This window comes from Elgaria multicarinata, chromosome 1, assembly GCF_023053635.1.
Source record: "Elgaria multicarinata webbii isolate HBS135686 ecotype San Diego chromosome 1, rElgMul1.1.pri, whole genome shotgun sequence".
In the NCBI taxonomy this organism is placed as follows: domain Eukaryota; kingdom Metazoa; phylum Chordata; class Lepidosauria; order Squamata; family Anguidae; genus Elgaria; species Elgaria multicarinata.
The window spans coordinates 100,572,636-100,597,443 of record NC_086171.1 but is presented as its reverse complement, the minus strand read 5'-3'; the positions used below and the strand labels follow the sequence as shown (position 1 = coordinate 100,597,443).

At 43.9% G+C, this 24,808-nt stretch overlaps 1 protein-coding gene across 2 annotated transcripts in view; it reads left to right on the top strand.

The window, feature by feature from the left end:
• The first annotated feature begins 285 nt into the window (after positions 1-285).
• Positions 286-24,808, top strand: part of LOC134403643 (regulator of G-protein signaling 5-like) — a 58,670-nt gene continuing 34,147 nt past the window's right edge. For both annotated transcript variants that reach the window (XM_063133997.1, XM_063133990.1), the window contains exons 1-2: positions 286-452; positions 21,888-21,998. In XM_063133997.1, coding sequence (XP_062990067.1) covers positions 409-452; positions 21,888-21,998 — 155 coding nt within the window. In that variant the 5' untranslated portion in view covers positions 286-408. The remainder of the gene's footprint in view (positions 453-21,887; positions 21,999-24,808) is intronic.

The window sequence follows — 24,808 nt, the reverse complement described above, 5'->3', positions numbered from 1 at the left end:
ATTCTCCTTATTTTGCCCCACAGTAAAGGACTCAACTGCCATCACCTGCAAGGCTAAAAGTTGGCAACCATACCGAAGTGGTCTTGAGTCAACAGCAGCTAATTTGTGAAAAGCAAAAAGCGAGGAAAGGAAGACCACATCTCTCTCTCTCTCTCTCTCTCTCTCTCTCTCTCTCTCTCTCTCTCTCTCTCTCTCTCTCTCTCTCATGATGAGGTCTGTGACTGTCCGGCTACCGCTCCTCAGCTCAGAAACACTACATTGGATGTGATTGGTCAAAGGAGCTGGCCGGGATTCAAGGCAGCCGCTTTATAAATTTCTGAAAAGAAGCAGGCTGCGTTACAGACAGAGTCTCAGCCCTCACACAAACAGTCTGCTTGGCATCAAGGGCCACAATCACCATACGGCAAGATGTGCAAAGGATTAGCAGCTCTACCCCACACATGTCTGGAGAGGTGAGTGAACAGGTTTATATCTTTCAAAGAGGGAAATGAATGGGGTGACAGACTGAAGGGCAACCCAGCAGCGGCTTCTTAGAATGAGATGATTTAACCTATGTATGGGCAAAGAAAAGAAATATAATATATATTCTTAGCATCAAGACAAGCCTGACTAAAGTGATGCTAGGATATCTCAAGTTCCCATTCACTGGCTCAAGGATTGCGCAGGAGAACAGCCATGGGCATTCAAGTCAGGATGGCTTGAGAAGCATAGGAAGACAAGAATTAAGCAATGTAGCACAGTTAACAGAGTAACTGATTTCCAATCAAGTATGTGACCAGAAAGCTATATTAGGTTTGGATTGATAAAAGTGATGGTTTTTGTTGTTGCTGCTGCTGCTGTTGACAAGTGCAAATGTCAACCACCAGGAGAAAAAAATGTCTTAAGCCGTTCCCCTGAAACTGCCTTTTAGGTCCTGCTCCACCTATCCATGCTGCACTTTAAATCTTTCTCTGTCAACCCCCCCCCCCCCACCACCACTGGCATTTTATATGGATTTTGTGGCAGACTTGATTCTGCACACAAGTGGGCCACTGCGGCTTCATTAGCTCACTTGGTGAACTTAGGAAAGCGCCTCTCCTCCAAGCCTCAGAAAGCCACCCCAAATATAACTATGTATAACAATAGGTGAATATCTTAGGATTCACATTTATTATTATTGTTGTTGCATTTATATCCCGCCTTTTCCCCCTCCAATGAACCCAAGGCGGTGTACATCCTCCTCCTCCTCTCCACATTATCCTCACAACAACAACCCTGTGAGGTGGGTTGGGCTGAGAGTCTGTGACTGGCCCAAAGTCACCCAGTGGGTTTCCATGGCCGAGTGGGGACTAGCACCCAGATCTCCCGACTCTCAGTCTGACACTTTAGCCACGACACCACACTGGCTATAGTTATATAACAAAGAAAAAAAGGGGAGAGCAAAACTCTGGTGCCATAAATCTGTATTTTTATTCTTAAAATAGTTCTTCAATGTAACCACAGAATCTTAACATAAAGCAAAAGCCTTCTTGAACCTTTTTTTTAGGTTAAGATGACAAAACAAATGGGAGGTTAAGCCTTCTCATTTAGCTGTTCTTCATGCTTACATATTTCTTTTTTATAATTTTACACCACCGGTAGAATCCATTCAGCCAAGTCCACAGCCCAGTTGTTGTAGACAATTTTTTAAAAAACCCAGGAATTCTGTTTGAAATAATCCTGACACTTTACAGGTTATTGGAAGGTTTACCGAGCTCGTGTATTTAAATGCTTTGAACATTTGAAATGCTAGCAGTCCTATGTACGAATAGCTAACACATTTTCTGAGTAAGAGAGCCTTATGTAGCCAAAACAGCACCTTCCATGCAAAAGAGGAAAGTGTCATCAGGTTTTGGGGAAGCCCGTGGTTTGGTTTGGCTTTTGGTTTTAGGAAAGTAGGCCTAACGGAGAATGCCACGCACCCCACAAAACAGCCTAATAATTCTGTGTGGACGGAGGTGGAATGGACACTAGACTAAGGGGAGTAGAGCTATCCTGAACAAGGTATCCTGAAAATGCAATGGCTGGCTGGAATCTTGAACAGCACCACTACATGCTGAAACATTTTGTTGAAGGTCCCATGTATTAATAGCAAACTTCTAGTTTGGGACTTCAGCAGTGCTGTAAAGAGCTACAAGTCTTTTTTTTTTAAAAGGCCTTCTGCCTTATTACTGAGAATGGGGTGTGTGTGTGTGTGTGTGTGTGTGTGTGTGTGTGTGTCACTATGCTTTAATGAAGGTGGCAGGGAGAAATATTCTAGGCTTGCTGTGTACAATCCCTATTTTGGCTTTATAGGGCATAGCTGACATTAGCCTGGATTTCTAAGTAAAAGTGCCTGCCTAGAAGGATTTGTTCCATGACAATAGGTACAATTGTTTGTACTACATGAGAGAACAGTTCTGCACAATGATGTAGGCAGCAAGCTAACCCCATTGGAAGAACTTTGGACATTTTCACAATCATTGTTTATATAGAACTTTTGAATTCTTAAAAGCATTTAATTGCCTCATTTTTTAAAAAAATAGAAGCAAATATCAACAAATAGAACAGAAAATACATTGTGAAAACTGGAAAACAACAGCCATACATTGTGTATTTAAAATTATCATCATTTTCCATCATATGTACCGTTCCAAAAAAAGAAAAGAAAAGAAAAGAAAAGGGAGAGAGTTATACAAAGGTTTCAAGAAAAGCAGACTGGATATCCATATCTGGTCCCCTTGCAAGTTGCGTCTATATAACACTCGTTCCTCACTTGAGAAAGCAACAAGAAAGAGGGGTGTGTGTGTATTTCCACAGTAGCCCCTTTCTCTGGAATTGTCATCGCTTGTTCATTAACTGTTTTAGAGAGAGTCCAGGTGATGTCAATGACAGTTTGTTGCATTCCAGTATTTTCTGTGTTATTTTCTGATCTTTTTTTCATATCTGATTTGTGGTTTTATATAATAATAATGATAATGACGACAATAATAATAAAATAAAAATACAGAACCAGGCTGTAAAGTGGGGACAGGAAAAGTCCTATTGAGGATTTTTAGGTCCCCTGTGCCTTATACTTAAAAGCCTCTTATTTACAGACCCAGCCCATTTTGTCACTTCTTCCTGAGCAGTGTTAGGAATTATTGTTTCAATTTGCCATCCATTTGCTACTTGAATTGCCTCCCATAATTGTCATTCATTGTCAATTTCTGTTTTTTGAATGGGCAGTAATGACGACTTTTCCCCATTGTTTTATATCTTTTCATTTTTAAACAGCAAAATAGTGCTATTTAACTATACAAAAATGAAAAGAAAATCAATAATAAAACTCCCTCCCAGCAGTCATTGAAACAGAAACTGATAGTGGCTTGGTTCAGATGATCATTGCCATCTATGGTGGCTTAAATAAGTTACCATGCTTTGCAGCATGTATTGGGTGCCCTATAGGTGCCTATTGTGTAAACCACACCCACCCTTCGTAGGTTGTTGTGTCATCTGAACCCTGTGAAGGTGGGTTGTTGGTGAGGTTAAACACCCAGAACCCATGGGCTGGGTTGTGGGTGGATTGTTAACCATGCCAACAACCTACCATTGCTGTGTTTGGGCAACATGACAACCTATGAGCAGTGGTTGGGTTATTGAATGAGTGCCCGTGGGCACCTGGCATGTCCTACAAACTAAGGTACCTTATTTAAGCCACCGTGGAGAGCAATTATTGTCTGCATCTGGTCAGTAAGTGGTGGTTAAGCAAAGCTCTCCAGGCAGCAAATAGAATGTATTAATCAGTAACCCGTCAGCCCACTCAATAAGAAGAAACAAAGAGTTCTATTGCATGATCGTTACTGGGCACTCATGGATTTTTGCAAGTCCCTCTCATGATGTTGTCTGCCTCCTGCGCGTCTCCCACCTTTTCTAGCCTTCTTCGCACCACAAAAAAACACCCCAGTAAGTCCAATTTATTTTTAAAGATGGAAGTTGCCACTATCTCCTGCTGTGTGCAGGAGAAGCAGCGCAATCAAAACAGCCCACGTTGTTTACTACCTCGTTCAAAAGAGGAAGTAATGGGGGACAAACACGCAGCTGGAGAAGTGACGGTAAGCAAACACGATTTTCTCCTGTGTGATGACGCTCTAAATGGGCTGAACCTGCAAACAGGCAGCAATGGATTAACTTTCTCATGGCCCTTTGCTGAATGGGACTTTATTCTAAAAAACTTTATAGAAGAATCTTGGCCATAGGGAAGGACATTACTGGACAATACAGCACAGGATTGAGTGGAATATAGGAAGCTGCCTTTTATTAAGCCACACAATTTGTCTCTCTAGCTCAATTTTGTCAACCCAGACTGGCAGCAGCTCTCCAGAGTTTCAAGCAGGATGCCTTCCTAGCCCTACCTGGAGATACGAGACTGAACCTGGGACCGCCTGTGTGCAAAGCAGGGGCAACTACCACTGAGCTGCAGCCCCACCCTGCCTGTGTGGTGCTGTGCTATAGGAAGCCACTGTTTTAATGGCACATCCGGCTAACTGCAGAAATGACAATGCTAGCAGTGCTAAAGCGCAACCAGAAGAGAAAGAGATGGGTGAAATGGTAGCAAGAGAGACATGAGCCAGAAGATGTGTATGTTGGTGGCGGGAGGAGAAAAGATTGGGTTGCTGATTGGATAACTGGGGGAGGGAGGGTGTTGTGTGCATTGGTTATATGGGCTTATATCTCCATATTCTAGAGGGGCTGTGATGGCTAAGACGTAGTGGTTTTCTTAAGGACACCACTGAGTTCGTAGCCGAAGTTATATTTGAACTGGAGGCTGTAGTGGAATCACTCGGGTTGACTCCGTGATTCCCCGGCCGGAGAAGGGGGGGTCTGACTCAGCCAGCCCAGACACATGCCCCTTCACTGCCCTTGTTAACCCTTTGTAGTCTAGGTTCTCAAGGAAACACACCACACTCCAGAAATAGGGACCAAACGCTTTTATTCTTCACACTACACACTTCCATAAGGGTCCACACATTAAGGTAAACACGTAAGAGATTTTGGGGAAAAACACGGACAAAGGAATGACACACTTAGGACAGCAGGGACTAATACCTTATCCTCCCCCTTTACACGCTCAAGCCTAATAGAATTCGCACTCACTCCCCACTTTTACCACCCACCAGCCGTAACTCCAGCAAGGTCCCTTGCCCAATTGTACCCAGACCTAGACTAAAATAAAACAAACACTTAATTCTGCGACTCAACCCCTTTGTTGCTCACTCCGACTTGGCTTCACGCCACTCGAATTAGGACTCCTTCCCTCAGCGGCTGCGTGGAGCCTCCGCCATCCAGCCGGCTCGGCTTGGATGCTCTGACTCACCACACACACACTGGACTCCTGATACCCACAGGAAAGAGACTGGACCCTTAGGTGCCTAAGTCTCTTATCCCTTTCTGGGATGCCCTTGTCACCAGACCCACCCTGACCAATAGAAACCCCATAGCAACCCACACCTCTCCCGAAGGAAGGGGGGAATGCTCCTAGACATTGCACAGCGGCAACTTGTTACTTCCCCCGCCCCCAGTACCAGTCCGGGGAGACGTTATCAGATGCCAGGCGCTTCTCGCCCAGCGCGGCCTTGGCATTTCGCTTGCTACTCCCTTTTCAGACACAAAGAAACCCCTCTCCCTGGGATGAAGCAAAAGATGTTCTCTTAAAGGGATCATGGGCTCAGCCCATGACAGAGGCTTTTCTGCTCATATGCTTATTCTGCCCTCAAACTGGTGCTTTCCCACTGTGTTGGACTTCAACTCCCAGCATCCCCAAGCCAGTTATGCTAGCCAGGGGTGCCAGGTGGGGAAGGCTGCTTTAATCACTACACTGCGTCAGACCAGGTACTTCAGTTTCTGAATATACATATCCAGTCTTTTGGAAACACCTATTTTTACATTTCCTACCACAGTTTTCTACAATTAGAGATCTATTTTTAGAATGCATTTTAAAACATTTATTGATAATGTGTTCATGTAAACATTTTTTATAACCAATGGACTAAAATACACTATAAACATTTTTATGACCAAGGGAATAAAATAACCACAATAAAATGCCAACAAACCAGGTATTAGCTTGGAACCTAAGTTAATTTAAGAAAGTTTCTCATTTCCTTTTGCCCCTCCTGTGGCCATCTGCAATCCCCAGAAAATCTCTCCTGGGGAGGGGGGACCCTCCTGAAAAATGTGGGCTGAGATGTGGGGGCTGCTCTGGAATGGAGTGGAGAGCAAATTCTCCTTCTGTGACTTCCTTTACGTTAATATCTTAGCATCCAAGCCCAATTTTGAGTGATTCCCTCGCTCCCTAGCAGCCCACCACCATACATCAATTCACGTTGTTCAGGAGGAGCCCCTTGACCATCAGAGAGGCTTTTGGATAAGTACGGTGGCCAGGGCTGGTGCTACCATAGAGGCCACTCAGGCGGCTGCCTAGAGCGCCAAGGTAAGGGGGGAGCGAATGCCACGCCCAGAAGCTGCTCTCCCACAGCGGATCTGAGAGGGCAGCTTCTGGGGGCACCATTCCGAAGCTGCCTGCCCACCCCAACATCCTGGCTTTGCTTCGGCTGGGCACTCACCTAGCCGAAGTGAAGCCACGGCCACCTCCCCACTCCAGAGTCCTGGCTTCGCTTTGGCTGGGTGGGCGCCGAAGCGAAGCCAGAACGCTGGGGTTGGGGGGCGGTGGGGCGGTTTCGGAACGGTACTCCTGGAAGTTGCTCTCCCAGAGCAGCTTCTGGCCGGGCACACAGTTCCAAAGCCACCCGCCTGCAGGCCCCCACCCCCACCCCAGCATCCTGGCTTTGCTTCGGCTGGGCGCCCACCCAGCCAAAGTGAAGCCACGCCCCCCCCAGCATCCTGGCTTTGCTTCAGCTGGGTGGGAGCCCAGCCGAAGTGAAGCCAGAACGCTGGGGTGTGGGGTGTGGGATAGCTTAGGAACGGCACGCCCGGAAGTCACTCTCCCAGAGCGGCTTCCAACTGGGCACCCCATTCTGAAGTTGCCACCCCCACCCCAGAGTTCTGGCTTCGCTTCGGCTGGGCAAGTGAGATGGCACCCCGTGCCCAGGTACACTGGGGTGGGGGTGGGTGGGTGAAAGCAGCTCACCTGCCTAGGGCGCAAAATAGTCTGGCACCGGCCTTGCAGGTGGCTACAGGGAGGCAGGAGGTGACCAGAAACTCTTTCCATTAATTTCCTTAACTTAATATCCTAGGATCCAGTGGAGCCTGGTGGATCCGACGTCTGTAGGGCAGTGAACCTGGTCCGGGTTTCGGTCACAACCAGTCAGTGACTGAAACCTGAAGCAGATTCACTGCCCCACTGACATTGGAGCCACCGGACTCCACTGATAGGATTCAAACTGTTATTGAGTACAAAGAGAAAGACTAGGTATCTAAGACATGGAATGGTTAAGAGGATGGGGTCAAACAAAATGTGTTCACACACAGACAGTCACACTTTTCTCCGTGAAGAGGTTTTTGTTTTTGTATGGGAGAACATTTAAGCATAAGAGCCCCAACCTGCTGCCTGAAGTGACATAGCCCAGACACGTCTTTATCACATCAGTGAGCGCTAGGGCCAGGTATTAATGCTTTTACTAGTCCTGCTCACTCCCACACCTGTTCTGTGTCAACACCCGGTGCTTGCCCTCCTTCAGTTCCACGTTCATTGGACAGCAGCTTTAGGTGCAATCCTTTTGTGTTCCTGGTGATGTGATAATCAGAGAAAACAAAGTGTTGGTGTAGATAGGTTTTATTAGCCATAGCCCTTGACAGCAGAAACATTGTGATAAATCATCACAGAATAAAAATAAACAAGAATAGGATCCCAAACATGAAAGCCTACATGGCAAAGGACTATCAATCTAAGAAAAAGCCTGTTTTTCATCAGAGGACCTGATTAAATTGAAGAGCAACCCAACAATAACACGAGAGTGCAAAGGCTTAAAAGCAGCCAATATAGAACCCTCCTGAATCTCTTTGTGTTAAGATTAAGTCCCAGGAAATAAGCTTGTGCAAATATACACTTTAAATGGCGAAGAAGAACCACCAATATACTCAAGCATTTTTTTTATTCATTTGCCTATTATTATTATTATTATTATTATTATTATTATTATTATTATTATATGAATGCCAATTAATGGGACCATTATGTTGCAAATAAAAAGATAATTAAAAACAATGTTGCATAGTCAGACAGATACTCCTGCTGACTGGACCACTTCTATGTCATGGGGTGCATTATGTTTTAAAGTGTGGTTTCATAGATTGGGTTTGGAAAAACGTAACTTTTTTGATAATTTTTTGACAATTGCTTTTTAATATAAGATGAGCTATGATGGATCAGAACAAAGGCATTCTGTTTGCACAGTGGCCAGCCAGATGCCCAAGAGAAGCCCACAACTAGGACATAGGTGCAGTAGCGCCCTCCTAGTCATGTTTGCAAACAAGAGGTATTCAAAAGTATAGTGCCTCCAATACCGGAGGCAGTATACTGCCATCATGATTAGTAGCCCCCAATAGCCTTATCCTCACTAAATTTCTGCCATTTCCTTTCAACGCTCTCCAGTTGGTGGCCATCACTGCATCTTGTTGTAGCAAATTCCATACCTTAACTATGCACTGTATGAAGAAGTACTTCCTTTTATCTGCCCGGAATATCTCACAAATGTGCGTCATTGGATGGCCCCAACTTCTACTATTATATCCATTTTCTCTATGCCTTGCAGAATTTTATACGTCTCCACCATGTCCCCCTTTATTCATCTTCTTGTCTGAACTAAAGACAGCCAAACATTGTATTCTTTTTTCAGCCCGTTGATAATTAATTTCAGCTGCTCTTTCCTGCACTTTTTCCAGCTCTTTGTAGTGACCAGAACTGTACACAGCATTCCAAGTGTGGTTACACTATAGAAAGTCATTACAATATTGGTGATTTATTTTTCTTTCCTAATGATCCCCAACATGGAATTTGCCTTTTTCACAGTAGCCACACACTGGTTAATGCTTTCATCGAACTATCCACCACATCCCCAAAATCCTATCAGTCACCATCAGCTCAGATCCCATCAGACTATATATGACGTTAGACGGTTTTGCTTACACTTTCTTTTCTTCTTTTACTATTTGGCTTTTGTCAGACACTAAACAGTTATTTTATAGCATTTGGCACCATCATAGGCTTGCTGCTCTGCAGTAAACCATTAATCCTATTTACATAACTACTCTGGATGACCGAGAAAGCAATGTTGAGACTCCCATGTAGTGCGGTCAGTTTATGCTGTTGTTATTTGTTACACGGACTGGGCACATACTAAGGTCTGATCCTCAGTCAAATAGTAGGTCTGTGTTTTAATTGTTACGGAAACTACAAGGATGAAATAGGTAAGATGTTGAGAGATCTGTGACTGGATCTCGCATGGGTTTTGGGGAAAGTTAAAAGCAACTTTTAGTGGGAAGAAGGGTTTGGAGTTATCCATTTTCCTCCATTGGGAACTTCCGGCCTGGGGCCAATACCAGTTTCACTGGGATTGTGGCAGGTGGGATAGTTAACTCCCCTGCTTGTGCACCACATCCTACTTACCTTCCCTATCACAGCAGCTATTGTAACATTTTTACCTTTGAATGTTAATTGCTTACATTTAATTAACATCATGGCTAGTTTGGCCCTCAGTGAGAATTAGGTCTAATCTGAAACTATTTAATTTCCTTACTGGCTCCCAAAGAGAGGTATTGTGAGGTCTTAGTACAAAGGCTTAAAAGAGAAAGGTCATGGTTTCAGATACATTTGTGCACAAATACAGATTTGGAAACTTTCCGGGGGGCGGGGGGCGGGGCAGCTGCTTGCTTATAGAGGCGAATTGGAGTGGACAAGTGGCAGAATATTCAACGCTCTGCTACTCTGCTTGTGATTATTCCTCTGAAAGCAATGTTTTCTTCCCCTTTAAAAAGGGCCATCAGATAATGTTCCATGTGTCTGTAAAGTCCTCTGCACAAGCAAAGTCCTGGAGGTGGTTTTGGTGGCAAGGATGAGTGACCAGTGAGGGGGAAAGAGAAAGAGACGCATGGTGCACCACACACTCCAAGTGATATAAGCCATTTCATTTCTGCTTGCAAAGCAACACAGAGGATCATATGGCTGTATGTACGTTTTGCTTATAAGGGCACCCACTGACATTCCCAACTTGTCCACAATGGCATATGCAGCTGTTTTAGACATGGCTATCATTTGGGGGGAAAGTTGCATTTTAGTGCATTAGAGAGTTGCCACTTCCCCCACCCCCAGCACCCGTTCTTTTATGACACCTGCAACAGCTGCAGGAGTATGGCTAGGCTGTGCTCCAGTGCCATACTCCTGCACCACCAAGGTTGCATATCTGCCAAAGGAATTACAGGCTGGGCTATGAACCCAGAGGCACTTCTACAAGCCCCGTTCACTAGCTAACTCAGAATCCAGTCAGGTAGCCCAGGAGACCAATGCAAATCCACCTGGCTGGCTCTATAAAGTCTCCGTCCAGAGGCCCGCTTTTCAGTCTGAATAAGGTGTCTCCTAATGAGAAGAGATTGCTAGACTGAGATCCAGCTCGCCCCCACCCTTCCGTACAGTAGTTGCTGCCTCTGGAACCTCCTGAACTAAACTGCTTGCCTTTGGTTCCCACCTGGCTGATGGCTGCCTCCCTCATGACCTTGGGGTGCTGGTCTTGTTCTGGGATGCTACTAGTGAGCTCTGCAACTTGCAGAAACTCAACAGGTGCAACTTTACCTGTAGTGAGATATTTATTAATTTATTTATTTATTTATTACATTTTTATACCGCCCAATAGCCGAAGCTCTCTGGGCGGTTCACAAAAATTAAAATCATCATAAAACAACCAACAAGTTAAAAATACAAATACAAAATACAATATAAAAAGCACAACCAGGATAAAACCACGCAGCAAAATTGATATAAGGTTAAAATACAGAGTTAAAACAGTATAATTTAAATTTAAGTTAAAATTAAGTGTTAAAATACTGAGTGAATAAAAAGGTCTTCAGCTGGCGACGAAAGGAGTACAGTGTAGGCGCCAGGCGGACCTCTCTGGGGAGCTCATTCCACAACCGGGGTGCCACAGCGGAGAAAGCCCTCCTCCTAGTAGCCACCTGCCTCACTTCCTTTGGCAGGGGCTCAAGGAGAAGGGCCCCTGTAGATGATCTTAAGGTCCGGGTAGGTACATATGGGAGGAGGCGTTCCTTCAAATAACCTGGCCCCAAGCCGTTTAGGGCTTTAAATGTCAATACCAGCACTTTGAATCGGGCCCGGACCTGGACTGGCAGCCAATGAAGTTGTAAAAGGACTGGCGTAATGTGATCTCGCCAGCCAGTCCCTGTTAGTAAACGGGCTGCCCTGTTTTGTACCAGCTGAAGCTTCCGGACCGTTTTCAAAGGCAGCCCCACGTATAACGCATTGCAGTAATCCAAACGAGAGGTTATCAGAGCATGGATAACTGTAGCTAGGCTATCACTGTCCAGATAAGGGCGCAGTTGGTATATCAGCCTAAGCTGATAAAAGGTGCTCTTTGCCACTGAGTTCACCTGTGCCTCAAGTGACAGTTCTGGATCGAAGAGCACCCCCAAACTACAGACCCGATCCTTTAGGGAGAGTGCAACCCCGTCCAGGACAGGGCAAACATCACCTCGCCGGACAAATGAACCACCCGCTAACAGTACCTCCGTCTTGTCTGGATTGAGTCTCAGTTTGTTAGCCCTCATCCAGTCCATTACCGTGCCCAGGCACTGGTTCAGAACAGTCACTGCCTCACCTGGGTTTGATGAAAAGGAAAGGTAGAGCTGGGTGTCATCCGCATATTGATGACACCTCAGTCCACATCTCCGGATAACCTCCCCCAGCGGCTTCATGTATATGTTAAACAGCATAGGGGATAAAATAGAGCCCTGCGGAACCCCATGGCTTAGGAGCCACGGCACAGAGCAATAATCCTCCAGCACCACCTTCTGGAATCGGCCATCCAAGTAGGAGCGGAACCACTGCAACGCAGTACCTCCAACTCCCAGTTCAGACAACCTATCCAGAAGGATACCATGGTCGATGGTATCGAAGGCCGCTGAGAGGTCCAGGAGAACCAACAGGGTCGCACTCCCCCTGTCTCTCTCCCGACAGAGGTCATCCCACAGGGCCTTGCTAGACCTACCGCCGAATCCGCCGGTGAGGAGGGGCCAGGCTGCGCTAGAAATAGTGCGGCCTGTCTGGCCTGTCTACACCTGAGGCGTGACGGGGCCGAGGGAAGCCCTGTCGCGTTCGCCATTCCCCTCCCTTAAAGCGGCCGCGTGCACAGGAGTGCACCAACGGCCAGGTAAGTTTTTTTTAAAGCCCCCCACCTCCCCTGGCCTCCAATCCCCCCTCCCCCCATGTCCCCACCTGCTGTATGTCGCCGTCGCCAATATCCCAAGTTGCTCTGTGCTGCCACCAATGATGACGATGTCCCCAGCCGGCGTTTCCTGCTATCTGTGCCCCGGCCTGTGATGCCTGCAGGCCGGGGGACATGACAAAAGCAGGAAACGCCGGCTGGGGACATCGGCGTCATCAGCGGCGGCGGCGGCACAGAGCGACTTGGGACATCAGTGGCGGCGGTGGCACAGAGCAGCTTCGGACATCGGCAGTGGCGACGGCAAACAGCAGGTGGGGACATGGGGGGAGGGGGGATCAGAGTCCAAGGGAGGGGGGGAATCGGGGGGCGGGGGACGGGAGCGCTGTGGCCCATCTGCCGCTTTTCCCGGCTTCAATTACCCTGGGCCCAGGGAGGTTTCACCCCTGCCTGACCCTGGGAACCCCTGTGTGTCATTTGGACGCACAGGGGCGAGCCCGGGGCAAGTACCGGGCTAAACCTCCATCTAGCAAGGCCCATGGTAAGAGGTCTTTACCTCATTAATTCAATAGGTTGAAATCACTGGTTCAGAAACTCCAGTCCCTACAGTGCAGATAGAACAGGGACCAGATCTAGTTGGGCAGCTTCCTGGGGATGCTCCAGGGAGAAATGTATCCATCTCACCCTACACGTCACTATGCATCCAATAGTGTACTGTGTCACTGAATGAGAAATACGTGACGCCCATCCCCCTCTGCCTTTGGAATCTTTGTCATTTCAAATGAATTTGCAGAGCTTCATTTGCTTGGGGTGTGTGTGTTAAACTGTATTTAAATATCTAGCAGGTATGTCTCTTTTCACTTTTAAGTAAGATCTTAGGCCGCAGTCTGGATCAGGCCCCTAGTGTGGGAAATACTAGGATAGCTTTAAGATTTAGATTAGGCCTCCTGTGTCTACTCAAGCTATTATGTTTTTTTAAAGCTTCTCAAGCAAGTTGTGTGTGTGTGTGTTTGGTTATAATTTCTGTGGCTTCAAAGATGCAAAGTTTCCTTTCTCATATTGGTGCAGGGGGAGGTGGAATTTGGAGACATTCTTACTGTGCAGTTATAATGAGAGTATCCTTACTCAAGAGACACCTCGGTCAAAAGAGAGCATGGGGACTTGGCCACCCTTTGGCCTACGAAAAAGGCTTTTCTCAGGTCAAGTGAATAGTTTTCTTGGAACCGCTGATTATGGAAATGGCCTTAGCATCTGCTGACGTCCTCCAAAGAGACAGATGAGTAAGGCTTTGACTCCAGAGTCTGAAAAGCTAAGAACATAACGGTCAATCTTGAGAACTATGGGATTTCCTGTGTATAGAAATAGAAAGACAAGACAAGAAAATGAAAAGATTGGAGGCTGATAACTAATAGAGAAACTTTCCAGGGGGACCTTTAGACATTGCATCCTATGGCAGAGTGTCTTTGAAATTTATTTATTATTTATTAATTACATTCCTATACTGCCCAATAGCCGGAGCTCTCTGGGCGGTTCACAAAAATTAAAAACATTCAAAGTATAAAACAACAGTATAAAACCATAATATAAAATACAATATAAAAGCTCAACCAGATAAAAGCAGCAGCAATGCAAAATTACAAATTTAAAACACCAAGTTAAAATTTATTTATAGACTGTTAAAATGCTGAGAGAATAAAAAGGTCTTCACCTAGCGTCTAAAAGCATATAACGTAGGTGCCAAGCGAACCTCCTTAGGGAGCTTATTCCACAGCCGGGGTGCCACAGCAGAGAAGGCCCTCCTCCTGGTAGCCACCTGCCTCACTTCCTTTGGCAGGGGCTCACGGAGAAGGACCCCTGAGGATGACCTTAGGGTCCGGGCAGGTACATATGGGAGGAGGCGTTCCTTCAGGTAACCTGGCTCCAAGCCGTTTAGGGCTTTAAATGTTAATACCAGCACTTTGAATCGGGCCCAGACCTGGACTGGCAGCCAATGAAGTTGGAAAAGGACTGGCATGATGTGGTCTCGTCAGCCAGTCCCTGTTAGTAACCGTGCTGCCCTGTTTTGTACCAGCTGATGTTTCCGGACCGTTTTCAAAGGCAGCCCCATGTATAACGCATTGCAGTAATCCAAACGAGAAGTTACCAGAGCATGCATAACTGTAGCTAGGCTATCTCCGTCCAGATAAGGGCGCAGTTGGTATATCAGCCTAAGCTGGTAAAAGAAATGTCTGACAAAGGCAAAGACTCTGACTATTTATGTATGTATATATTTATTATGGTCATTTGTATGACAGGCAGTTTACAAAAAAAAGGGGGGTATAAAGCGCTAAAACAAAAACAACATAAAATACAAAGTACAATGTTTACAGAGAGGATGTTGCAGACTAGCTTTTAATGGATAAATAAATAAGTATATAAATTTTAGAGAGGTGTGAGTGAAGCCTACACGGATGACAGAGTAAAAGATTTTTTTTACAACACATGCTTTGTAGCAAATCTTTGTTCTTGAGCCAAGGGCCAGATCTACACCAAGCAGGATATGACACTTTGAAAACTGTCTATGGAGTGTGTCCTGGGCCCCAACAGTTGTCACTACTGTTATAAAGCATTTTAAAGCAGTAGTGTAGATCCGGATAGCTAAATGGAACTTCCATGGATAGAGACAGAACACTTCTAAATGACAGGGGATGGAATAGGCTGGAGTGCTGGGCTGAAAAAAACAGAATGAAATTTAATAGGTATAAATGCCGAGTTCTACATCTAGGAAATTGAAACCAAATAGTTACAAGATGGGGGTTACTTGGCTCAGCAATACTACAAACGAGAAGGATCTTGGAATTGTTGTAGATCGCAAGCTGAATATGAGCCAACAGTGCGATATGGCTGCAAGAAAGGCAAATGCTATTTTGGGCTGCATTAATAGAAGTATAGCTTCCAAATTGTGTGAGGTACTGGTTCCTCTCTATTCGGCCCTGGGCCTCATCTAGAGTATGGCGTTCAGTTCTGGGCTCCACAATTCAAGAAGGATGCAGACAAGCTGGGGCGTGTTCAGAGGAGGGCAACCAGGTTGATCAGGGGTCTGGAAACAAAGCCCTATGAAGAGAGACTGAAAGAACTGGGCATGTTTAGCCTGGAGAAGAGAAGATTGAGGGGAGACATGAGAGCACTCTTCAAATACTTACAAGGTTGTCACACAGAGGAGGGCCAGGATCTCTTCTCGATCCTCCCAGTGTGCAGGACACGGAATAACGGGCTCAAGTTAAAGGAAGCCAGATTCCAGCTAGACATCAGGAAAAACGTCCTGACTGTTAGAGCAGTACGGCAATGGAATCAGTTACCTAGGGATGTTGTGGGCTCTCCCACCCTAGAGGCCTTCAAGAGGCAGCTGGACAACCATCTGTCAGGGATGCTTTAGGGTGGATTCCTGCATTGAGCAGGGGGTTGGACTCGATGGCCTTATAGGCCCCTTCCAACTCTAATATTCTATGATTCTATGTTTCTAAAGAGATTTGGGTCTTCTCAGGCAAGACAGTTTTATATTATTATAAATCAGGGGGAAAGGAATGCTTTCTGTGCTTGCTTTTTATTTAAGCACCTGCTGTTCCCTGTAAAAAAAAAACCCAGAAAAGGTATCCAGATATTTTGATAGGTTCAGCTTTCAGTAGAGTTGGCACTCTAAGCCTAAAGAAATAATGATGAAAGAGGATCAGCCAAACAGAATTGTACATCGTTTGCAACCTGGGGTCTGTCTATATGTTTTAAAAGCCCCACGGTGATTCTGCACTAGCACTGCATTGGTTATACAATGCAGCAGCCACCACACAGCCACTGTGGGGCTTTCCCGTTAAGCTGTGCATTGGAAAAGTTGGTGATTTACTTTGACTTCTCCTGCTGGAATGAGGTCACTACGGCTCTGCATTCGCGGGAGGAAGGCAACCTCTATTTGGTCGTCAGAAGCCACTAAGGGACATGGGGCAGGCCTGGTGAACCGAATGGCCACCAGAAAGCCAGTGCTGCCTCCACTAGTTAAGATTACTCGCCACCACCTCACATCAGCGATACCTCGGGATTTGGCAGCAGAGTGGCGCCAATGCTGTGCCGTGAAGGCTGGGACCTATCATAGAATCATAGAATAGCAGAGTTGGAAGGGGCCTATAAGTCCATCGAGTCCAACCACCTGCTCAATTCAGGAATCCACCCTAAAGCTTCCCTGACAGATGGTTGTCCAGCTGCCTCTTGAAGGCCTCTAGTGTGGGAGAGCCCACCACCTCCCTAGGTAACTGATTCCATTGTCGTACTGCTCTAACAGTCAGGAAGTTTTTCCTGATGTCCAGCTGGAATCTGGCTTCCTTAAACTTGAGCCCATTATTCCGTGTCCTGCACTCCGGGAGGATCGAGAAGAGATCCTGGCACTCCTCTGTGTGACAACCTTTTAAGTATTTGAAGAGTGCTATCATATCTCCCCTCCATCTTCTCTTCTCCAGGCTAAACATGCCCAGTTCTTTCAGTCTCTCCTCATAGGGCTTTGTTTCCAGACCCCTGATAATTCTGGTTGCCCTCCTCTGAACACGTTCCAGCTTGTCTGCGTCCTTCTTGAATCTTTGTAAAGGGGTGGAGTGATGGTGGAAGAGTTGAAGTTTGTGCTTTTTCTTTTCATTATACTTTTTAAAAGATTCGTTGATGGTTACATTCTTTGAGCGTCATCAGACAGGGGGAAATTGTGTTTGCTTAACGCCACTTCTCTGCCCGTAAGTTTGTCCCTCATTACTTCCTCATGAAAGAGGAAGTAAACAATTTTCATGCAGCCCATTCAGTGAGCCGTTTTGATCCCGCTGCTTCTCCTGCACACAGCAGGAGATGGCGGCAACTTCCATCTTTAAAAATAAGTCGGAGTTACTGGGGTGTTTTTTAGTGGCACAAAGAAGGCTAGAAGGGGTGGGAGGCATGCAGGAGACAGACGATGTCATGAAAGGGACCCACAAAAATCTGTGAGTGCCCAGTTACGAGCATGCAATAAAACACTCGTCTGATGGATCTCTTTGTATGAATCATTATAAAAGGAAAGCAGGTAAAAATGGAAGTTTACGAAATTCTACAAACATCAGCAGTCCAAAGGCAAAGTTATGTGCCTGCCTAGGGTAACCATATTTTGGAATCCAAAAAGGAGGACAATATGGTCGGCCCCCAAGGGGGCGTGTCCAGCACCAAGGGGGCATACCCACCCGAACATAGCCTTGGTCACATGTCTGATTTTACAGCACACATTTAAAACAAATCTGTTCTACATAGCATCTTAATGATAAAATCACTGAAATAAAAAACAAGTTAGAGATTCAATGTATCTGAAGTTAACTTCACTCACTCTTACTTTTGTAGGTTTTGCTGTACTTTGAAGCTTTTGCTATACTCTGTGTGTTACAGTCTCCCCTTCCCTCAAATATCTTTTCTAACTGTATCTTCACTCATTGCAAGCTGCTGTTGTTGTTAACAGGGTTCGATACTGGCCGACCGGATGGCTGGCTTTTTTTAATTTCAATTTTTTAAAAAGCTTGTGTATAATTGTCACAAGTTTCTCTACACCTACATTAGGGTAGGTGTTGTGACAGTTTACCTAAAGACTGGAGATCCCCTTAATGCCAAGGGCTGAAACTGCTCAATATGCAAAACCCCAAAGAGGAGGTTTGACAACCTGAGTTTGAAGGATATGGCTGCAGCAGTTTTAAAACACAATAATTTTAAAATGTTGAACTTTTAAAAAACCCCTAAAAAAACAATGGATGAACAGATCTGATTCAAACCTGGCATGGCTAAATCTCTCCTTAAGAGCTATCATGGTGCCAACTTTCAGCCCTTTATCTTTTAAAAATGTCATTTAAAAAAATATTTTTAAAACCTCAAACTTTTTTAAAAAATCCTAAAACTCAATGGTTGTACAGATCTGTTTCAAACTTGGCATAGCTAAAGTCCTTGTTAAGAGCAATCATGGTGCCAAGTTTCATCTCTTTATCTTTAAAAATAATATTTTTTTAAAAAAAAATTTAAATCCTCAAATTTTAAAATTTTTCTAAAAATCAATGGATGAACAGATCTGTTTCAAATTTGGTATGGCTAAAGCTCTACCTAAAAGCTATCATGGTGCCAACTTTCAGCTCTTTATCTTTAAAAATGACGGTTTAAAAATAATAATTTAAAAACCTCACTTTTTAAAAAAAATCTAAAAAATCAATAGATGAACAGATCTGTTTCAAATTTGGTGTGGCTAAAGCTCTACCTAAATCCTATCATGGTGCGAAGTTTCATCTCTTTATCTTTAAAAATGATGATTTTAAAAATAATAATTTTAAAACCTCAATTTTAAAAAAAATCCTAAAAAAATCAACGGATGAATGGAACTGTTTCAAATTTGGTATGACTAAAGCCCTTCCTAAGAGCTACCATTGTACCAAGTTTCATGTCTTTATCTTAAAAAATGACGGAGTTATAAGCATTTTTGTTAATTCCCATCAGAGCTGCTCTTTGGAAAAATCCGGATTTCCCCTCCCCCTCCAGGATTTGTCATCAAAAACCCAGACAAATCTGGGCAAATCTGGTCATATGGTCACCCTATGCCTGCCAGAACCAAACAGTTCTTCACAAGGCAGCAAAAAACTCCAAGGGGGATGTAATCTACAGAGAATGCTTCTTTCGTGCCCCAGCCAAATATGGCTCTGTTGCCAGGATATATTACAAAACCTTAATAAATGGGCAGGTTCATGGAGGAGGAGGTGTTCTTTAAGGTAACCAGGCCCTAAGTTGTTTAGAGCTTCAAAGGTTATAACTACTAGTTAGGGTGACCATATTTTGGAAACCAAAAAGGAGGACAACATGGCTGGCCTCCAAGGGGGCGTGTCCAGCACCAAGGGGGCGTGCCCACCCAAACATAGCCTTGGTCACATGTCTGATTTTACAGCACACATTTAAGACAAATCTGTTCTACATAACATCTTAATGTTAAAATCACTGAAATAAAGAACAAGTGAGAGATTCAATGTCATTTTGATTTGTGGATGCCTTGCCTCTGCTGAGCTCCAGCTACCCGACTGCCCACCAAATCTGCAACAGGAAAGGTGCCCTGCTTGCCCAAGACTTCTTACCTAAAGACTGGAGATCCCCGTAATGCCAAGGGCTGAAACTGCTCAATGTGCAACACCAGATCTGATTCAAACTTGGCATGGCTAAATCTCTCCTTAAGAGTGCCAACTTTCTTTAAAAATATATATATATATATATTGCTTTTCCACATTACTTAAACACACATCATTACAATAAAACAACAACAACAACAACATACTACATACATATTGAATAAATGTTGATTACAAAATATCATATCATAACATAATCAATCTTAACATATAAGTGCACCCCCCACCTCGGGATCTCATTCCTGATTCCAAAATCTCATACTTTCTTCTGCTGGCGGTTTCCCACTTCCCTTAGAAAACACAAATATTAGGAACTGTTTCCAAATTCCTTCAAAATCATTTGTTTTAGCTATACTTCTTCTCCACTTAATATTACAAGTCAATTTATCATTAATAGCTATATCCCATACTTCTTTATACCATTCTTCAATAGAATATTCCCCTTGAATCTTCCAGTTCCTAACTACCATCAATCGTGCTGCAATCAGCAAACTCGATATCAATTCTTTAATTTCTTTTCCACATTTTAAATCTTCAAATAGTGACAGTAATGCAACTTTTGGTGTTTGTTCTATCTTCATTCCCACTATTTCTTCAATCTCCAAAAACACCATCTTCCACAATCTTTGTACATATTTGCATTCCCACCACATATGTAAATACGTTCCTTTTCCCCCACAACCTCTCCAACAGTTTGCTGAATATGGTGCCAGCTTTCTGACCTTTATCTTTAAAAATGTCATTTTTAAAAAATAATTTTAAAACCTCAAACTTTAAAAAAATCCTAAAACTCAATGGATGGACATATCTGTTTCAAACTTGGCATAGCTAAAGTCCTTGTTAAGAGCAATCATGGTGCCAAGTTTCATCTCTTTATCTTTAAAAATAGCATTTTTTTTTTAAAAAAAACAAATCCTCAAATTTAAAAAAAAATCCTAAAAATCAATGGATGAACAGATCTGTTTCAAATTTGGTATGGCTAAAGCTCTACCTAAACTCTATCATGGTGCCAACTTTCAGCTCTTTATCTTTAAAAATGACAGTTTAAAAATAATAATTTTAAAACCTTGATTTTTAAAAAATCCCTAAAAAAATCAATGGATGAACGGATCTGTTTCAATTTTGGTGTGGCTAAAGCTCTACCTAAATCCTATCATGGTGCAAAGTTTCATCTCTTTATCTTTAAAAATGATGATTTTAAAAATAATAATTTTAAAACCTCAATTTTAAAAAAATTCATAAAAAATCAATGGATGAATGGATCTGTTTCAAATTTGGTGTGGCTAAAGCTCTACCTAAATCCTATCATGGTGCGAAGTTTCATCTCTTTATTTTTAAAAATGATGATTTTAAAAATAATAATTTTAAAACCTCAATTTTAAAAAAATTCCTAAAAATCAATGGATGAACGGATCTATTTCAAATTTGGTATGACTAAAGCCCTTCCTAAGAGCTACCATCGTGCCAAGTTTCATGTCTTTATCTTAAAAAATGATGGTATTATGAGCATTTTTGTTAAGTCCCATTAGAGCTGCTCTTTGGAAAATCTGGATTTCCCCTCCCCCCTCCCGGATTTGTCGTCAAAACCCCGGACAAATCCGGGCAAATCCGCCCATATGGTCACCCTACTACTAGTTTAAATTTGGCCCAAAAATGGATTGGAAGACAGCAAAACTGTTCACTGATCATTCATTCATTCATGGAATGTATATACCACTTTATAATTATTCCAGGGGTGGTTTATAACAGGGGTTGGCACTGGTAAGAGTTCAGCCTCGCAGGATCTACTTTAAAAACAAACAAACCTAGAACCTCTAGATCCACCAATGGGAGCCTAATTCAAAAGATATATACTTAGAATTAAAGAATTCTGAGTGCAGGAATTTGCTTTGAATACCAAAATCGAATTTAGCTTACAACCCTTCCATGCAAAAATCTACTTTTAGTTACCCCAAGCTCTCTTCATTTCAGCAATATGATTTAGGGGGAAGTTGTTTGTTTTGCGACTGCTAAGAAAATTAGATTCAAAAATCCGTGCTGATTGAGATCTACCTTTCTCACCTCTGGTTTACCATGAAAACAATGGGGATTGTAGTCCAACACACCAGGAACCTGGTTAGGGAAGGCTGCTTTAATGTCACCAAGTTTGAGTAAATGCTGCTCATTTCAAAATGTAAGTTGACTAAAATGTATGTCTCATAAACTGCAGTAAATGTAGTACAGTGGCGTGTCAAGTGGAGCATCTTTACACAGTCCAGCATTTATTAAACACAATGGCGACTGCATTCATGCATATTCTCGTAATCTCTCTCTCCAGGGCCAAGGAGATCAAGACCAAGTTGGGCACCCTCCTCCAGAAGCCTGACTCGGCTATTGACCTGATAATCCCTTCCCCAGAGAAGCCGGAGAAGTCAGCAAAGGCCCAGAAGTAAGAACACAGTCATTGGTGCATTAAAATATTCTTCCGAAATAGTGATTTACAACCACACAATGTCCCTACTTTCTGCTGTTTCTGTTTTCCCATTCTTTTTAGGGCGTTTTCTCACATTTCAAAGGAATGGATAAACTCTCACAAGTCTCTTGTGTATGTAAAAGTATTGTAAAAATGGCAAGACATTGCAATACACGTGCCAATCTTAGCATGAATGCCACACACAGGCCTTCTCTTGTGGAGATATATGTAAACTGCAATGTTGCTATCTTTTTCATAGATATGAGTTGAGGTGTAAACTGTCTTAAAAAGTCATGCTCTGAAAAAGTTCAGGTGAAGGTAAGATATGGGTGTATCTCTCAGAGGGAACGGAGGAAGACCAACTACTTGAAGGATTTAAGACAGGGATTAGATGCATATTGATAGGGTAGAGAAAAGCAAAGATGTATTGCAAGATGTATTGGTCTGCATATTAGGCTGGACCTACACCAAGCAGGATATGACACTTTGGAAATGGTTTGAAAACTGTATGGGGAGCGTGTCCTGGGCCCCAACAGTTGTCCCTACTGTTATAACCCATTTTAAAGCAGTAGTGTAGATCCTGCCTTAGTGTGGTTGATTCCATTTGGGATTGTTTTGGAACCCCATCAAAGTACTGCTGCATGCTGACCTAACACATTAATCACTGTCATTTTTATCTGTGAGAAAACAGTACAGAAGAGAAATCCGTTCCAGGAATTGATACAAAATGAGCACCAGTAGCATCTGATTCTCAGTGAGAGGGGGGGGGGGGGGAAATCTCCTGGCTTGTTGTCCCTGAATCTGTTTCCAATTATACCTAAAGAAGGCTCTGCAGATGGGCTGATCTGAAGATTGCATCGTGATTGCCGCAGCTGTTATTAGCCTAGTTTTAAGAAACATTAGAGACAAATTAGATAGATAATAATGCACTTTTCCTTTTGATAGCCATTTGGAGCAAATTAGGCAGTGCACTTCTCAGTTGCAGTGAAGCTCTTCATCTTCTTGACATGACAAAGGCACGTTGCTGGACAGATCCTCCTCTGGTTATTTAGATGGAGAGCTTTCTGTTTTCCACTATCCCTGCTAGAGTGAAAGTTTTGTATGAAGTCACCTGTCTCTTTTGATATTGGCTGTACTTATCCCATACTGAATTCTGCATCCTGTACAAATTATGCAAGCCGAGAAAGTTTGCATGATGTCTGTTATGTTTGTGTAATTTATTCAAAAATGGTCTATTTTTTGTCATCTATTCTGATTTTGCTCATCATGCAGAGATGCAAATGCCATTGAAGCCCCCACTCCTGTCTCAGGAAATCTTATTCAGCCATTCCTTTGGTTTTGAGGTATTTTAGCAGGCCTTAGTCTCAAGTATTCAAGCATATCTTTGCAGACCTGAGTGATAGGAAACTTTTTTTTTTAATGGAAGTTGAGATTCTGCCCAAAACAATATCCTGTGACCCTGCACATCATACAGCCCTGGATATTTAGGGCACGTGGTTTGTGCATGTCGACAGAGAGAGGCTGCACAGGTTTACCTACCAAAATCAAGATGATTTGACCAGCACAGTTCACGCTTGCTATAAATGCAGGCAGATTAATTAAATGAGGAGGGAGTAAAACAGACTGTTGTGTTTGTTGAGCTTGTCCATATGGCTGTTTACACCGCCGTAAATGCGCATCTTTGCATTTTCGGACAGGTGACGCAGCCGCAAATGCGAAGCCATCCAGGGGCAAAGCCTGGAAAATCCGCTCAAAAAAAGTCAAGCGTTTACCCTGACTTTTTTGGCAGCGGAGCAAAATAAAGCAAAATAAAGCCAAAAAACAACAACCCCCAAACACAAAAACGGTGGGGGGGGGGGGGAAGAGGAGAGGAAGAGTGTTGTTCCTCCCCCTTTTATTTTTTTTTTAATGATCCCTCAGGCATAGGGACCATACGGGTGAGCTTACCTGCTCAGCCTGCCACTTGCCTTTAGACTACCAGGCAATAACATCAGAGTCTTTTCATTGCTGGATTCCTTTATTACTAAAACTTCTTAGAACAGTGACACCAAACTCCCTCAGCAAGGCCCACAACACCAACTGACTGAAACAGAGGCCCCGCCCATGCCTTCGATGAGGACCTGGAGACTAGCAGCTACAGGCCTCTTAAAGGTATATACATCCACATATCACATCCCCCCTTCTCCATAAAAACAATAACTTTTGTTCAATTAAATCTTAACTTGTCAATCTCAGCTCTTCACCACTATCCCATAACATAGTCCTTAAACTTTGCTGGTAGTCTCACTTCTCGCCCACTCCGTGTCCGTTCGATTCCATCTGCTGTTCCATCTGACGAAAGCTCCAGCTCACCTTGAGGTCCTTCTGGCAAGACCACTGCCTCAGGGGATGCCAGCTCCTCTGCAACCCCTAGATCCACATTGGTTGCACTCACAGGGGAAAAGCAATCCCTCCTGAGGTGCCCCCTGTTCCTTCTATAAGTTTGACCTTGGGGAGTCTCCACTACATATGAGCGTGGCTCTCTTCTTTTCTGAGCTACTGATGCTGGCATCCAACCTAAAGTTGTTTTCAACCTGACCCGGTCTCCTACTTGCAAAGGTGGAAGAGGTGCTGTGTGCTTGTCATAATATGCTTTCTGCTGCCTCTGTCGATCTTGTAATCTAGGGTGCGCTCCACGTGGCACCCTGGGCTTCAGGGCAGATGTAATAGCTGGCAGTGTGCTCCGTAGTAAACGTCCCATGAGCAATTGGGCAGGAGCAAAATCTAAACCTGTTACTGGAGTATTA